We start from the raw sequence: 17,940 nt of genomic DNA, 5'->3' as shown, positions 1-17,940 counted from the left end.
CATTGACTCCACCAATACAAGGTTCTTCAGGAGTGTAGTTTCTCTTTACACAAAGTACTCACACTCGATCAAAACCACATGATTTTTGAAAAAGATACAGAAGCTTTGTTCAGCTCTGTCTTTCACCTCCCGTATATGCAACAGCTCCTTCTACTTTGTTTCTCTGTGTAACACTTAATATTAAGAGAGTGTGGTATTGCCCTGGCCAGTTGGCTCAGTAGTAGAGCATCAGCCTGTTGTGTAGATGTCCTGGATTCAATTCCCAGTCAGAGCACACAAGAAAAGTGACCATCTGGCTCTCTACCCTTGCCCCTCCCTCTCCCCCTTCTCCGTCTCTTCCTCTCTCACAGCCATGGTTCAACTGGTTCAAGCCGTCAGCCCTGGGCTCTGAGGATGGCTCTGGGGAGCCTCCGCCTCAGGTGCTAAAAATAGCTCAGTTTTGAGCATAGCCTCAGGTGGGGGTTGCCAGGTGGATCCCCATTGGGGCACATGCGGGAGTCTGCCTCTTTGTCTCCCCCCTCCTCTCACTTGGAAAAGAAGAAGAAGAAAAAAGGTAGTGTGGTATTTAAAAGGCAGCACAAGAAAGAAACAAATGTCTGTAAGCTCCCCAGGTCTTACAAGTAGGTCTTACAACTGCTATATTTGCAAGTAGCAGTTGAGGTATGGAAATGGAATTTTCTAATGAGGAATAACCATTGCTCTACGTTGAATGTCTGTTCCCTCAAAATACCTACATTGAAAAACTTAGGCAAGAGGTGATATTATTAGCAGGGAGGACCTTTGGGAGGTGATTGAGTCACAAGGGCAGACCTCATGAATGGGATTAGCGCCCTCAGAGAGAGGCCCCAGAGAGACCCTTGGCCCCTTCCATTGTGAGAGGCCGGCAGTCTGTAGCTGGAAGAGGCTCTCACCAGAACCCGACCTCGAACTTCCAGCCTCCAGAACTGTGAGAAATAGACTGATGTTGCTTATAAGCTGCCAGTCTATGGTATTTCTATTATGACCACCCAGAGGGACTAAGCTAGCTATGTTTTGAGTGAAAGTATTTAAAAATATCAGTACAGATCTAAGGTAACTGAGCCAGTCTGGCCAAATAACCAGTTTTCTTTACAAAATATTCACTGCCTTTGTTGTTGTTTTTTTATCCAGATGGTAAAAATATATTACCGAGATATTTGTATCAATAGGAAAAACATAGTCTTTCTTTTCCTGGTGCCTCAGCTCTGCACTCGTGAAGAGGAGAAGTGTCTGCATTTGGGAAGCCGGGAGGCAGTATGTTTATCAGCAGTAGGAATGTGCTGTTTCATGTGGGTCTCACGCAAAAATGGAGGTCACAGAGAGTATTCAAATTCCTCTTCCTACAAAAGAGAAAAATGAGTGTTTATTTGAACTTTGTTAACATGGTGATGAGGAAGCCGAATGTCATTTGCTATGTCAGCCCCTCACGTTCAGACTGTTCAAGAGGCAGTTCAGAGATGCATAAAAAGAAATTCAGATGCTTCTTGTCCAGGTCATTTTTGCGTGGTGGTGTTGAGTGTTCATTCTGTATCATCATAGGCAGTGTATGCAAATAGGGCTTTGAAAGGGGGAAGCAATCATTTGTTTCTTTTCTGCTACTCTCCCCTGTCATGGTTTTTAGTTTCCCATTTTTCATTGGCCTGTTTGAGTTTATTTCCCACATGTAGGACTGAGAATGATTGCTTGTGAAGAAAGAGATAAATGTACTATGGTAGGTAAGTGGTAGACCTTGTGATCGATATTGTTGTCTGTTTACTGGAAAACATGTACATGTTAGGAAAGTTTTTACCAGTACCTGCAGGTGGGAAGAAATTAATGATGTGATTAAAAACAGGAGCTACCTCATCCGTCCCCAGGAACAACCATTTGATCAGCTTTGCTTAGTTCTTTTCCTACTTCTCTGAAAATTATGAGGGTAACTCTAGGTAATATGTCTGTACATTGGTTTCTCTATTTATCACCTTTAGAGAATTTCATTGACTCCCTAAAATAAAAGATGAGGATTTACTAATTTATATTGCCTTGTTCCTTTCTCCCTCTTCTCAATTCTTAATATTTATATTGTGGTTTATAGTTGTTTTTGTTTGTTTGTTTGGCAATTTATTGGTTTCTAGTGTGGGATTTGGGGATAAGAACTATTTTTTCTTAGATGAGCACTGGTCGATTGCCTTCTAACACCCGTCATTGCTGGTGGGATGTCATTAGCTTGATTCTTATTTCTTTGTACAAAGGTGACTTTGAGATGATCATCTGGGCGCTTTTAGAACATTGCACTTGTCTTTACGTTTGAAACTCAATACAGTATGACTAGGCTTGCATCCCCCCCCCCCCCCCATTAATTGGGCTGTGCACTTTGGCTCTCTTCAGTCTGATGACGTAGATCTTTCTATAGCTCTGGAAAGTTTTCTTTGGCTATTTCTTTGATCACTTCCTGCTGTGTTCTCGACTTCTCTGCCTGCATTTATGTTGTAGCTCTGCAAAACTTACAGGAATACCTTTTCTCTGCCAGGCATGTGATGCTTTCAAAGTCAGCAGGAGTTCTAAATGCCTGCACAGTGCTTGCCCTTGAGAATGGCATCGATTCCGAAGTTTTTGAAAGAATTGGGATCACGGAAATTTTCATTCTCTTTCGAGTGTGGAAGCCAGAGGGACACCGAAAATGAACAGGCTTTATTCATACGTCCCCTATTGCCGCTTACCTTTTACTTACTCATTTTTATTATTTCTCACTGCTTTCTTTTACAAAATAACTTTTAGTTGACCTTAAATCTTTTTGGTAAGGACAGGTAGCATGGTTTTACTTGAGCAGCACTACTGAGCCTAAAACTTAGGTTGATCATCTAAAGAATTCAACATTTTCTGAGGGAAAAATATTTTGGACATCACTTATGGTTTTATCGCAAGCAATATATTTTGCCTTTAAAAAAAACCCAAGCATTTTATTGGTGGAATCAAAGCAAGACATGACCAATTCAATCTCCAGAAGACCAGGTACTGTGATAGGAGTGAACGGGCAGTTTCTCTGTACAGTGCTGACATCACAATGCACCCTCTCAACTTTTGTTGGACCTCAGTTGGTGTATTCTGCTTAAGACCCAGGCTTTAAGGAGAGAAACCCTTGGTTCAGCTTGATTCACAAGCTCACTGTTGGGGAAGAGATGGGACTGCACTTGACAACCAGGATGAGCATAAAGAACGGGGAGGCATTTTTTCCAGAGGAAAATGGGTTTTCTTATCGAAACATAGAAAGAGCATGCGTCTGCCTTGCTGTGTGCCAACGAGCCAGTGTCCATTCTAACTGCCGGTTCTTTCTCGTGCCAGTGCTGCCGCCCGTCCTGGTGCCCAGACATAGCGAGTACAACCCGCAGCTCAGCCTCCTGGCCAAGTTCCGCAGTGCGTCCCTTCACAGCGAGCCTCTCATGCCGCACAACGCCACCTACCCTGACTCCTTCCAGCAGCCCGCCTGCCCGGCCTTCTCACAGTCCCCATGCCCGGTCAGCTGCCCCCACTCCCCAGGCAGCCCTTCGGAGCCAGAGAGCCCCTACCAACACTCAGGTCAGTGCGTGGGAGATGGCTCGGCACGTCTGTGGTGTGTCCGTCCTAGTGACAGTCTCTGTGGCTCGTGTCAGGTAGCACCTCACGTCCACAAGGCGGTCTCCTCCAGGCTCGGGGACCCTGTGGGCCTCCTAGTGACTGGGGCTGGGCCATTGCAGACAGTCACTGGCAGCTATGTTCTTTGCTCTGGTTTTTGGCTCTAACCCTCTGGAAGCTCTCAGAAACTAAGTGGATTTTAACAGCATCCCTGGCAATTCCAAGGGATGTTTTTTAAGGCAGTAGCAATAAGATGATGTGATACAAGACTTCTTCAGCAGAGCAGGGACAGCTGGCCCGAAGGCTGGCAGTGTGGCCCCTCCTTCAACAATAGGGGGGTCCCTGCCTATGAAGATTGTGTGTGTGGGGCTTGTGGGGCTGGTGGGGGTTATGGGGTCTTGTGTGGGGCAGAGGGAGGCCTGCTCCCGCCGGGCACACTCCCTCTTTGCTGTAGGAAGCAAGCTCAGCATTGGAAGGGAGATCTGATCAATTGATCCTTCCTGAATTGAACAGGCACTTGGAAAGGAGAGGGCCAGCCATGCCCACTGTGACCACTGAATGAGCTGTCACACCTATCAAGTGGGTGGAAGTTATATAATAACAAAAAAGATTTTATGTACCTCGTGAGTGTGAGAATTCCACACTCACGAGATACATAAATCAGGTTCCTGCAGGTGTGCACCAGCGCACTGGGGGCCACCCCTTTCTCCACATCTACATGCCTGTTTACTGAGCTCACACTGTGTGCCGGCATGGCCTCAGGCGCCGAGAGGAAAATGAAAAGGTGAATAACAATTGTCCCCATTCTCAGAGAAATCATAAAATGTGGAAAGGCAGGGAAGGAGTTGCCCCCTCCCTTCCGAGTTACTCAGTTCTCCATTTTTCCCCTCACTGACCATCTAATATGTTACATATGCATCTACTATCTGAATTTATCACTCTACATTATGTAATTTTGTGTCTATTTCTGCCATTCAACTATCAGTCATTTATCTTTTGTGCGTCGAGCATAGAGCCCAAAATGCTGAAGTTGCTCATGAGTTTGGTTATCAGGCATTTGGAACTTGGAGTAAGTAGAGCTCAGGGTTAGAGAGGCAGATTTCATTGTGTCGGGCAGTAATGGCGGAGCAGCTGCCAAGTGCCGGGCGCTTTGCCAGTGCGGGAGGATTGATGAGTGAGGACTGATCACCACAGTGGCCTCGGAGAACGATCCTGTAAGTAAGTGGCAAAGTGTAATAAGGACTAAAGAAGGGAAGTGGGATGGAAAGAGGCAATGAATTTGAGGAGGTGGGATCACCAGGACTGGAGGAAGTGAGGGCAAAGGTTGAGATGTGGCCTGGAGTACCTCACACAGAGTGAAGAAGATGCGTAAGTCTTGCAGATGGCTGATGTCACTGAGAAAGGTGCACGACAGAAAGAGAACTCATTTTAGGAGAGTCCTAGTTAAAGGACAGGAGGTTAATTAGGTTGCAAAGTATATATTTACATAAAACACCTTTGTGCTATAAAGATTTTCTGTGCTGCTTGACTGATGGTGATGCAGTGGGGAAAGAGTCGACCTGGGATGCTGAGGTTCCAGGTTCAAAACTGAGGTTACTATCTTGAGTGTGGGGTCACCAGCTTGAGTGCAGCATCACTGGCTTGAGCCTAGAGGCCACTGGCTTGAAGCTCAAGGTCACTGGCTTGAGCAAGGGGGTCACTGGCTGGGCTGGAGCCCTCAGTTAAGGTACAGATGAGAAGCAATCAATGAACAACTAATGCTGCAACTATGAGTTGATGCTACTCATCTCCCTCCCTTCCTGTCTCTCTCTCTCTCTCTCTCTCTCTCTCTCTCTCTCTCACACACACACACACACACACACACACACACAAAAGGATTTCCTGTGCTGAGTGTGTGTTCCCACACTGGTGAAGCAACAGGTCAATGGTTTCTTCTCCTTCTTGACCATGAAGGACAGACTTCAAGTTCTGTGCAGACGCTGATTAGTTTCTCACAAAGGGAATAATCCTTTTGATTTCAAAGGAAATAATTATTTTCTGAATAATTAATAACAGCAAAATGCCAACCTAAATAACAGATCTATAGCTAAGACTAGAAGGAATTTTTGAGATTAACCAGTTCAGCTCCTTAAATTTTTTAAACAGCGTTATTGCAATATAATTCACGTCATAAAATCCAGCCAGTTAATGTGTTCAATTCAGTGGGTTTTTAAAAAATATATTGTATTATAGTTTTTGAGTTGTGATAACAACACAGATAATGTTGTTGAACACAACACACATAAAGTTTGCATTTTAACCATGTTTAAGTGTATGATCCAGTGGCATTAAGCATACAATGTTGCGCAGCTGTCACCACTATTTCCAAAATTGTCTCATCATCACTAACGGAGACTCTGTGCCCATGACACAATGGCTCCTCATTCCCTGCCTCTCTCCAGCCCCTGGGTGGCCTCTGATCCACTCTCTGTCTCTATAAATTTGCCTGGTCAGAGGTACCTCATATACATGAACTCATACCATATTTGTCTTTTTTGCATCTGGCTTATTTAATTTAGCTTAACTGTTTTCATACCATAATTTATCCTTGTGGTAGCATTCATCTGTTACTTCATTTTTGTGACTCAACCGTATTCCATTATATGGATAGATCCCACTTTAAAAATCCATTTACCAGTCGATGGACATTGGGATTCTTTGCATCTTTTGGCTATTGTGAATTATGCTGCTGTGACCATTGATGTGCAGGTATCTGTTTTTGAGTCCCTATTTCTAATTCCTGTGGGAATAAGTGGAACGGTGACTTTCTTTATTAAGCCCCTTGATTTTGTAGATAGATTTACTCCAGGACCAGCAGAAGGGTTACCTTGCTTTAAAACTTTTTCACCAGGGTTTTAGTTCATTTTTTCAAATGAAAATGCCTTCTCCATGGTTATTCAGTGTGGTTGGTAGACCACCTGCCTTGCCTGTTAAAACTTCCATGACTGTGTCCAACCACTGCTCTACAGACTAAGAATTTCTAGGGCTTGGGCCAGAAATCTGCATTTTTAACACATTCCACTGGTGACTTTTATGCAACCTTAAGTGTGAGAACTACTTGAATGGACAGTTCAACAAAGGCAAACTGATTCAAACTTTGAGGCTGTTGACCTCTACCACTAATATAATGGTATTATACTGGGAATGTCTGCAGAAGGGACCACTTATTCTGAGGCCCCCTCTAAAGAGTTTTTCTTCGGCCTCAGGAGTTTTTATTGTGTAATGAATTCAGTCCTGATAAGATACTACCTCCTTTATTGACTCCATTTTCCTAACCATGATCTCTGATCAATTATAGAACTGATACTTGCGGAGAAGAACCCTTCTTGGTGTAATTTGGGCTCAACATTATAATTAGGTTTCAGCTGTCCTGTGTTTTGGGGGCATATTTGAACTCTCTCAGGGGCAGAACATCACTGTGGCCATTGTACAGCCCATGGCAACAGAAGAATTGAAAATTAAGCTCACTGCAAAGAAGGTTTAACTTTCTCTGGTTTGAAATCCAGATAATAGCTCTTTCGCTTTTGAGAAAAGCAAGCTAGGAGAAGATTTTCCTAGGTGTGAAAATCTTACAAAGCCATTTGAACTCAATTATAACTTGTAAGTCATAGGAAAAACTAATCAAGCCTTTAGCAAAGAGCTTAGGACAGTGATGGGCAATCTTTTGAGCTTGGTGTGTCAAAATTCGCCAAAAAACTGAGCATAACTCGGGTGGTGTGTCACTTTGAGGAAAAAAAACATAATTTCACAATATTTATAGTTTAAATAACAAAAATGTATAACTGTAATATATAACTGTATTTAATAAACCAAAAACTATTTAACTTACCTGCTTAGTGACTTCTTTGTTCATCTGTCAGTCGGTTTCTTTTGTTGGTCTTGATATTATTTAACTTGTGTGGGGTGTCGTGAACTAAGGTAAGTGATGGGGTGGGGGAATTCTTTAACTAATCTGCCTATTAGTGACTTCTTTGTTGCTGAATTTCATTGGCTAAATCTTCAATTGAAGGTCGGTATTTTGTACACTTCAAGCCCAAGCAAGTGCTACTAACTTCATCTGTCAATCTGTTTCTTTTGTTGGTTTTGATATTATTTAACACTGAGAATAAGGTCTCACAAAACTACGTAGAGGGAAAAATTGTGAGTAAAGCATTGCTATATTTTTCAGGGTGCTAAGTGTCTGGTAATCAGTTCCAGACACCCCTAATTTCCTGTTCGTAGTGGCACTCCTCTTGATTCTCCAAGCAGCACCTTTCCAGATTCTCAAGCTTTGACCTCAAGTCAACAAACACCTGAGCCCAGATGCTGCCTTGAAATTCTGCAAGTTGCATCTTATGTAAATTAAGATGGCTGCCGCTATTTCTAATGGTGGGAAATGGCACCCATAGCACAGGCCCTCACCTCTCCCAGCTTCCCTCTCACTTATCTCAGTAACGATGGTCAATTAGAAATCCATGACACCCCAGAACAGTAGATTGGATGATGGTTGCTGTGGTTATGTGGTTGCTGGTAATGGTGATCACAGGCCCCCAGAGATGCGTCCCCCTCGGCATTCCGCTGCTCCCTACTTCGCCAGCCGGAAGTGAGGTCAAAGATCCCCTAACGGCCTAACTGGAAGTCCCAGAACTAGATGCTCTGTGCCGGAGTTCTGTTGTTTTGGCCTACAGACCTCTGGCACAGAGTGTCTACACTACAGCAAATGTTTTATCCTCGGCTACTGCACCTGGCCCTGTAGGAGCTGAGGATGAAACGTACTTCTCAGCATGCGGCCCCATACTTCTCTGGTATGCAGCCGCGTGTCATCGAAAATGGCTACGTGTGTCATAGGTTCACCATCACGGACTTAGGACATCCTACTTCCCCTGTAAAACAGTCTCAGCTTTACTTCATATTAGCCTTACTGTCTCACTTTAGTAAAAACAAACAAACAAACAAAACACTGTCCACCAAGCCGAGGAGATGAACGGCCAAAAAGATTGAGTCAGGTTGTCTTTGTTTAGTTTTATCAGTTTGACCTTCCTTTGTTTTACTGCTTTCTTTTAGTTGACACACCATCCCCGCCTTACCATGCCACAGAAGTCCCAGGCACCCAGAATGGCCGACCTGTAGATGCCACAACTGATAGTCATTTAGTACTGTCAATGACTAATGGAGGTAAATTTGCAGACGACCAGCAACCAGCAAAATGTAGCTATTTTCTAAGAGCATTTCTTATTACCCCAAAATAAATTTTAAAACCAAAGGAAACTAAGTGTGCCGGCCGGCTCTTCCTGAGTGATTCAAGGCCTGACAGCATGGCCTTGCGTGTTAACTTGGGCCTTCCTCTGTATGCAGTGTATGTTTTCTTTATCATCCTGTTTACTAAGATACATTAATTTTTTTATTATTTTAACCTAACATTTAGAGTTTTGTCATTCTTGATCTTCAGAATGGAACCAGCTGGGTGAGGGGTTTTGTCCCGTTTCTGTTTTTACTGTAGATTTAGAGGGTGTCTTTCATTGGCTGGGAGGGGTGCTCTTAGAAATAGATGTCAGTATAGTTTCTACAAACGGTCATATATGTCTTACAATAGACTAGAAAAATGTGGCTCTACTTTAACATTCACAGGGAGCATGTGGCAGTCTCATATAAATGCAGGCTTTGGTCCTCTGGATCTAGGATGGGACGCTCCTAACAAGCTGCCCCGTGACAGTGACGCAGCCCGCAGCTCCAGAACCACATTGGGTCAGGAGGATTTGAAGGCATTTACTACTTAAAATGTCTCAGAGTGAATTCTTTTATAAGTCAGAGCCTTTGGTAAATCAGATAACCCCCTCATTTATCTGTTCTATCAATTAATATTCATTGATAAAAGAACACACTCTTGAAGCAAGAATCACAAGGCTGTCCACAGATAAGCAATGTCATGTCATGGGTGGAATCAGTAGGAAATCAGGACAGAGTAGGGGTGACAGGGAGGCCAAGAACTCCTTGTTTGGTTACTCAACTGAAAAATTAAGGGTGAAAACATGACATTCACCCATTTCCTGTTGAAACATACAGCTCCTTAAAATAATCTTTATGGCATAAGTAACTAAGTATTCTATGTGTATGCTTAAAGAGAAGTGAGTTTTGTTTAGGTGTAATTTTCTCTCTTAAATAATTTAAAGTTCTCTCTCATGTTTCTGGTTTGGTTTTTGTCCTATCCAAACTGTTGTATTTCATCTTTAGTTTGTTCAGAAATGGCACTCTTGGCCCCAGGGGCTCAGTGTGGACACAGTAGCGGTAACACTCTTGTCTTGTTCACAAGTAGAGATGACGTGAGCTGCAGCTTCCTTCCAGCGGTGCTTTCGTAGGGGCGGGGTAGCTTCCATGGGTCCGATCACAGCCTTGTTTGCTTGGACCCCTGAGTACTCATGTGTGCGAAAGCTCTGACTGTGGGAGAGTCACTGGGCCTGTGGGCTCTGCCACAGATGCATGACCCAGCTAGGCTCACCACAAACCGTCTCTAAAGAGTGACAGGTTTGACACGGTTGTCAGGCAGCTAGCTGCCTTGGACTTGCAGCCAACTCTCTGCTTAAGAACATTCATATCGAACTCTCCCAACCAAACCGGGAGGCGGAGAGCCACGCAGGACCCACCAGCCGTAGTGATGTGCTCTCTTGTCTGCTTCGCTCTCTCCAGACTTCCGGCCGGTATGCTACGAGGAACCCCAGCACTGGTGCTCCGTCGCCTACTACGAACTGAACAACCGCGTGGGGGAGACATTCCAGGCTTCCTCCCGAAGTGTCCTTGTAGACGGATTCACAGACCCTTCCAACAACAGAAACAGATTCTGTCTCGGGCTTCTTTCTAATGTGAACAGAAACTCGACCATAGAAAATACCAGGAGACACATAGGAAAGGGTAAAGGAAATATGTGATTTCTTTTTATGTTCATACGAGCTAAAATGTGGAAACAGAAACGAGCCATGTGCAATGGCCATGTGACCTCGCAGGGTGGCCCAGGCAGGGAGGGCTCCTCTGCCTCTGACGAGGGTGGTATCTCCCACTGGTGGCATAGGGTGAGCGTTATGAAAATGAATGAGATGATAGATATGAATGCAGGCAGGATGAAGTTATTGAATAAAAGGGTAGTGAATTGTTTTTGAGTTGTTCAACAATGCTAACTGAAGTAACTTTTGAAGAATTCTGGCTGGCTGATTGTTTATATGAGGTAAATTACCTTTGGAGACTTAGACTTAGAGGGTAAGGAGTTAAATATCCAGACTGACTTGTGTTTGGAAGTGTGGGGGTCCTCCCGTGCCCAGGCACCGTTGCCAAGGCCAGTGGGCCAACGTTGCTTCTGCAGTTTCCATTCTTGGCAGAATCAATGATGGCAAATCCCACTGAGGGCGGGGCCTGGTTGAGGATCTTAAAATCACTTTGTTTGTTTTTTTGACAGAGATAGAGAGTCAGAGAGAGGAACAAGTAGGGACATACAGACAGGAAGGGGTAGAAATGAGAAACATCAATTCTTTATTATGGCACCTTAGTTGTTCATTGATTGCTTTCTCATATGTGCCTTAACTCCCTGGGTCAAGTAGAGCGAGTACCCCTTGCTCAAGCCAGCGACCTTGGGCTTCAAGCCAGCGGCCTTTGGGCTCAAGCCAGCTATCATGGGGTCATGTCTATGATCCCATGCTCAAGCCAGCAACCTTGTGCTCAGGTTGGTCAGCCCATGCTCAAGCCAGCTGAGCCCACACTCAAGCTGGCGACCTCAGGGTTTCGAGCCTGGGTCCTTTGCATCCCAGTCCAGTGTTCCATCCACTTCGTGACCACCTGGTCCTGCTTTAAATCGCTTTTTAAAAAAATTTTAGAATAGTTGGTAGTGTCTGCGTGGCACCTGGCTGTTCATGGTGATGTCAAACAGCTCTGGGGTCACAGGTATAAAGACCCTTCAGAGCCATTTGCTCTTTCCACTCCCACCCCACCCCCACCCCAGCACTCAGACCACCTCAGGAAGGGTGCCATGGGAGCCCCTTCTGTCAGATTTCCAGGGCACAGCTGTTATTTCACGTGGTGATGTGTTCTAATATTCTTCCTAACACACCTCTTGAGTGTCTCCTGTTGTAGTGCATGTGCAAACTACTCATTAGAAACAGGTTGAATTCATTCACTGATGTTGACTCTTAATGGCGACAGTTACTTTTTGTTTATTTATATCCTCTGTCCTACGAGGAGTTCGGAGTTCCTGGGAAAGAGGGTGTGCGCCTCAGGCTGATCTGGGACTGCCCCCTTTGCTGGTAGACTTTGTTTCCCTTTCTCATGACGCCCTTTCCTTTCTGCCTTTGAACATAATATGGCTTCTCATTCTTAAAGCACATCCTTAAAAAATTTTTAACATAGAGTGTCATACTATTGCAGTCGATGTTTCAGAATACTTCACATGATAGGCAAATGTTCACAATATATTAATAAATAAAAAATGTAAAAACATCCTATAGAGTATGATCCGAATTTTGCTTTAAAAATGCACATAAAAGGCTGAAAGATATCAAAGAGTGTTAGCTTTGATAATATTTCCTGGCTGTGGATCAGTGGCTGATTTTTATTTTTGGTGTCTCGGCATTTTCTAAATTTTCTCTGGTAGGCATTTTGCTCAGGTGGGGGCGGGGGAGGGTGACGAGGCGTGTTAGGATCCAGCAGCCATGGTGAGCCCAGCCTGGTGGGACCACAGAGGTGTCAGTCACAGAGGCGGGCTGTTCAGTGTAACTGAATTGGACCCAAACTGGTTGCTTGTCATATTGTCCAGAGAGACTTAAAAAGTCTTTAAGTACAGATTTGGGGGAGTGAGCTTGCTGCCAGGCTAGGGACTGCTTGCTGCGTGGATTAGGACTGCTTTCTCCAGAGCACTGCCACTATCTGTTGGGGAAGTCTTGTGCCGACCGGTACCTAGACCTGAGAAGGCCACGGGGCATACTCGGAGTCCCGTAGTGCCCCCTGCCCACCTCCATCCTCTACCCCCAAACCTGGGTGTGGACCTGGAAATCTGTACTTTTATATGATTACTTTTTGTCAAAATATTTTTTTATTTTGGATAATTTTAAACATCTCACCCAGACATATGCACTTCTGTAAAGTTCCATAGGATCCAGTTGTTAAAATTGGTGTGCAGAAGAGAGGTCAACAGGGTCAGGGGAAGGCCAGTTACAAAGTCAGGGGAAGGTGTCAAGTCTGCAAGTAAAGCTAGGGTTGTTTGTTTCTGAGCAGAGTGGAGAGGCTTTGGTCTCTGAGCAGATGGTGGGTGATGGGGTCTACTTTCTGTGGTAGTATTTTTCCCTCCTTTCCAGTTGGGAAAGGATTCCTCTCACAGACACTGACTTCCTCCTTTGACCATTAGTGGATTCCAGAGCACTGGGACCCTCTCGCCAGCCTGATTAACCTGCCCCCTCCCTGGTTCCCCTCTGTCATTTCTCTGTCATTCAAGGCCACAGAAGAGGACTGACAGGGAACACAACACTCTTGCAGTCAGACTCAGCAGACCCAAGTCAAACCCAAGATCGCCCTGGGGTCCTAAGTAAGCATAACACAGGAGTACTCCCAACTCCCTAATCTCATGGTAGGTGGCTGGCAGTCCCATATAAGTGGAACGCGAGATAAAGAAAGACACAGCCCAAGGAGAGGTGCCGTCCAGATGTGGGTAGAACGTGCCTCAGGGCCGTGCCGCCTCATATAGGTCTTGGCTATCTCTGCCAGCACTTTCTTTGGGCATTTGTCCTCATTGCTTACTGTTCTCTCTGACCATCAAGAATCTAATGTATGCAGTTTAAAGCCACTATTTCCTTCTACCATATGGCTGCACATAAAATCATGTGCCGACTGGACTCCTCTTCAGATGTCGCTGTCTGCAACCAAGCCAGCCTCTTCACATCGGGGCTGAGTTTTGTTCTTGTGCTCAGAGCTGGCTCGGGCTTCCCCATGCTCAGCGGCATCCCACTGTCTGCTCCCTCTCATCGCTCAGGACACTTAATTACCCCTACCTGCCCGGGCACTTTTCTGCTTTGTTACTCTGCCAACTGGGCTTGGTTTGGGATCAGACCTTAACATGATTGAAAATCATCTCCTAGATAAAGAGCAGAGTCAGATAATAAACCTTATCTACTCTATGACATAGTTTGGGAGCATTATGTATTTGAAGGTCATTCAATTCAAATACATACTAGGCATGCAGCAGCCTCGCTGTCCCTCTCTCAACTACCTGTACTCCCGCTTTTGAAATGCCACAAGCACCCCGAGGCAGGCGGGCTGGCCTGGGAGTTCCAGGGTTGTTCACAGAATTTAGTCCAGCCAAGTAACTGTGTCCCAGCCAATTAGGACCATTCCTTCTGCCTATCCCTCAGGGCCTGGCTCTGGGTGTCAGACTCCAGGCCGTGGAGGGAGGGTGCATAATGGATACCAGAGAGAACAGGGAGAGGGAGGCTGAGAGGAGGGCCAGCTGGCTGACGGGCCGGGGCGAGGAAAACCTTGGCCTGAACACAAGGAGTCATGCTTCCTCTGGGTGGCTCGGGATAGCCTCTTCAGAGTGACATGGGTGGAGTAACCCTGAAAACCAGTGTTCTCTAAAATTGCATTAAGGGGAAGAAGATGGGAAAGGAAACAGTGGACATGGTGGCCAGTCATCGTTCACAGCGTCCAGATGCCTCGAGCGCTACTTCGAGCCTGAGAAAGAAACTGAGCAGCTGTCTCAGGAATGTTTCCTAAATGCAAAGTTATGAAAACGAGGGTCTGAGAATTTATAGCCCCTAGAGTACTATACACTCTATTTTTTAAATTTTGTATTTCATTCTGAGGCGATCCAAAATGCACCACTGTAGGTAGGTACATAGCCCAGTCCATCTCCACCGGCACCTATAACTGCAGGATCGTATTTACAGCACTGACCCCTAGTGGCAGGGACTCTTATTTCTGTTAACAAGTGGGAGAAAAATTGTTCTGGTGTTTAAAACCCACTAGACTAGAACATCTTCATTTAATCTAATCCGGTCCCTTGCTATAAATTTATGTTGGATTCCAAACCCAGACCCTTGAAGGGAGATACATTTAATTTGGCATGAAAACTAGTGTGAGCAGCATGTTTTCTGGATACTCCTTTTACCTTTTCATTCCAAGAATGAGATAAAGCAATGTAAGCTACATTCTGATTGTCTACATCTGAAAATGTGGCGAGAGTTTCATTGTTCATACGTAAAAAAAAAAAACCCAGATATTATTTCTATGATATATATTGGCAGGTGATAGCTTTAATGAATTAGGTATTTATGGAGAGAAATGGATTGATAATTGTTGGTAAAAATAAAATGTAAACTTTGTTTTCGCTGAAGTGGGTTTAGTGTGTATACTTATGCAACATTTTCCATGATACTACCTGTGTTCAGTTTTGATTTTTTTTATTTATAGGTGCACCTGAAGGGCTTTTTGACGTTTTGTCTACATTATGTATTCATTTTATATCTAATATTATGAGCTGTTAGGGTGAACTTAAAGTGAGATTGAGAACACGCCGGAAGGAGTGGTACGCTCTTGAGAGCCGACCGACTTGTTCTTGGCGACGACGGTAAACATGGGGTGCAACCCACTGTTAAGTGGGCTCACAAGAAAAACGCAGACTAATTTAAACAAGTTGGCATTTGGGTCACACATCTTACTCGTCTGTGGTTGGGGACAGGGAAATTAGCCTCACCGCAGGGAGCCCCAGGTCTCGAGGCCCATGAGCAGAGAATGGTATCACACCTCCGCTGGACGCGGGCAGGTGTCTGAAGGATGCTTTTGCCTCCCAGGTGTGCACTTGTACTACGTCGGGGGAGAGGTCTATGCCGAGTGTGTGAGTGACAGCAGCATCTTCGTGCAGAGCCGGAACTGCAACTACCAGCACGGCTTCCACCCCGCCACCGTCTGCAAGATCCCCAGCGGCTGCAGCCTCAAGGTCTTCAACAACCAGCTCTTTGCTCATCTGCTGGCTCAGTCAGTCCACCACGGATTCGAAGTCGTCTACGAGCTGACGAAGATGTGCACGATCCGCATGAGTTTCGTTAAGGTACGTAAGGCACGCTCGCTTCCGGACGGCCAGGTGGCCTGTGCGTGCCGGCAGAGGTGCAGCTGGCTGATCGGTGGACTCCCAGCTGATCCAAGTAGACAGGTGTGTTTCAGTAGTCTGTTTAGCTGTGTTTAGGAAGAGCTCCTCTTTGAGTATGACCTCTCTTGTTTAGCAACTATAAAAAAATTCTTCAGCATAATACTTTTAGAGGAAAAATGACTTAAAGTCGTTATCTGATTTTTTTTTAATGCAGCAAATAAAGTGACCTTCACACTTTTCTGGGACTTAATGCTGCCAAGACTTTTCTGTCCCTCCAGTGGTCAGGCGCAGTCGTAACTTAACGAATGTTGATGAATTGGCACGAGTGACATCAGGGACCCTACTAACTCTTAGAAAGCATATACAGGCTAATGGAGGGGGTAGTATTCACAAATATTTTAAATATAAATATTTATATAAATATTACAGAACAGAACTGACTCTAGAACAAGATGATGTACTGAAGAGCATTCATGAAAGCATATACAAATTGGGAGAGAAACACTGGGGTGGCCATGATTGATTTTGAGAGCTCGCTAATGTTCTGCTTATGAACATTTACTGAATTTCTCAAATTAGTTCTTATTAATGTTGATGCAAAGACTGGAGAATCGAGGAAGTCAGGACTGGATTTGCACACCGAAGCTCAAGTCCTCAGTTTCGTCATCTGCTGTTTCACCTCTTCCACAGTTATTGCAAATAATAGTAATACTTCAGAGTCCCAGATTATTGATCAGACTACCAGGGTGTATTGACCCGGGCCTCACATTGTCACATATCCAGCTAAGGAGTAAATATGGCTTGTTCTAGGTTTTTTTTCCAAAGTACAATTTATTAGTTCATTAAAATGACCATGAAAAATAATTGTCCTGTTTTTTCTAAATTCATTATATTTTTACTGTATTTTTAATTCTAGTAATTTAAAAAAAATAAAAATCAAGAATACAGTTTCCAGTTTAAAAAGTGGCTCCTTGAAACCATTTCTCTTTCATGATGACAAAGCAGTTTTATTAGAATTTTACTGGTAAGCTATAAAAAGCATTTTTGCATTATAAGACAATTAACTGATATCTGGAAATTTTTTTCAAACGGTCTGATGCTTTAGAGCCAGCGGAGGGCACAAAATTGCCATCGACAAACAATCATTTGAATTGTAGTTACTTTTCCAGATGTTTGTTTTTAAAATTAAGGTGAAATACCAATGTCTCAGAGGTAATTATTTCACTATAATATATACTTCTTATGCGTGCCCACGCGTGCACGCACACACACACACACTTGCATAGAAATCTAATTTTCTTAAAATCAACTAGATGTTTTTATCAGATACACAACATTTAAATCATAGAGCTGCAGAATTCACAAAAAGACAAACTATGCCTAATATTGCAGGGACTTTAAAAATCCTCAGCAAATGTAACTACAGATGATTAGTTTAAAAGAAATTTTAAAACTCTCATCACATGAAAAACATATGTAACTACTGGAGAGGATGGATTTTTTTTGTTGTTGTTTTGTTTTTTGACAGAGAGAGTCAGAGGGACAGATAGGAACAGACAGGAAGGGAGAAAGATGAGAATCACCAATTCTTTGTTGTGGCGCCTTAGTTGTTCATTGATTGCTTTCTCATATGTGCCCTGATTTGGGGGGGGGGCGTGCTACAGCAGAGCAAGTGACCCCTTGATCAGGCCAATGACCTTGGGCTCAAGCCAGAGACTTTGGGCTTCAAGCCAGTGACCTTTGGGTTCAAGCCAGCGACCATGAGGTCATGTCTATGATCCCACGCTCAAGCCGGCAACCCCGCACTCAAGCTGATGAGCTCATGCTGAAGCTGGATGAGCCCTTGCTCAAGCTGGTGACCTCAGGGTTTCGAACCTGGGTCCTCTGCATCCCAATCCAATGCTCTATCCACTGCACCACCACCAGGCCAGGCTGGAGAGGATAGACCCTAACTAAACTTATTATGGTCATCATTTTGCAATATATACCGACACCAAATCATTATGTTGTAAAACTAAAATTGGCACAATGTTATGTATCAGTTCTATCGCCATAAAATGGAGGAAAAAAGATAGCGCATGTAAAAAATATAAAATATTTCATTGATAATTTCATGTTGATTTCATATTTATATATGATAACCTTTTGGAACTATTGAGTAAAACACAGCATTAGAAGTTTAAAAAATAAAAATAAAT

General features: G+C 44.1%; 1 protein-coding gene across 2 annotated transcripts in view; it reads left to right on the top strand.

Moving 5' to 3' along the window:
• Window positions 1–17,940, top strand: part of SMAD9 (SMAD family member 9) — an 86,801-nt gene that overhangs the window by 61,083 nt on the left and 7,778 nt on the right. Inside the window, exons 4-7 of one of the 2 annotated variants that reach the window (XM_066381068.1) lie at window positions 3,340–3,573; window positions 8,692–8,802; window positions 10,312–10,533; window positions 15,447–15,703. In XM_066381068.1, coding sequence (XP_066237165.1) covers window positions 3,340–3,573; window positions 8,692–8,802; window positions 10,312–10,533; window positions 15,447–15,703 — 824 coding nt within the window. The remainder of the gene's footprint in view (window positions 1–3,339; window positions 3,574–8,691; window positions 8,803–10,311; window positions 10,534–15,446; window positions 15,704–17,940) is intronic. The other variant, XM_066381069.1, reaches the window with a different exon arrangement.

The sequence above is a fragment of the Saccopteryx leptura genome, chromosome 4 (assembly GCF_036850995.1).
Source record: "Saccopteryx leptura isolate mSacLep1 chromosome 4, mSacLep1_pri_phased_curated, whole genome shotgun sequence".
NCBI lineage: Eukaryota > Metazoa > Chordata > Mammalia > Chiroptera > Emballonuridae > Saccopteryx > Saccopteryx leptura.
Note: the sequence above shows the minus strand (reverse complement) of the source record. Positions and strands in the feature narration are given on the sequence as shown.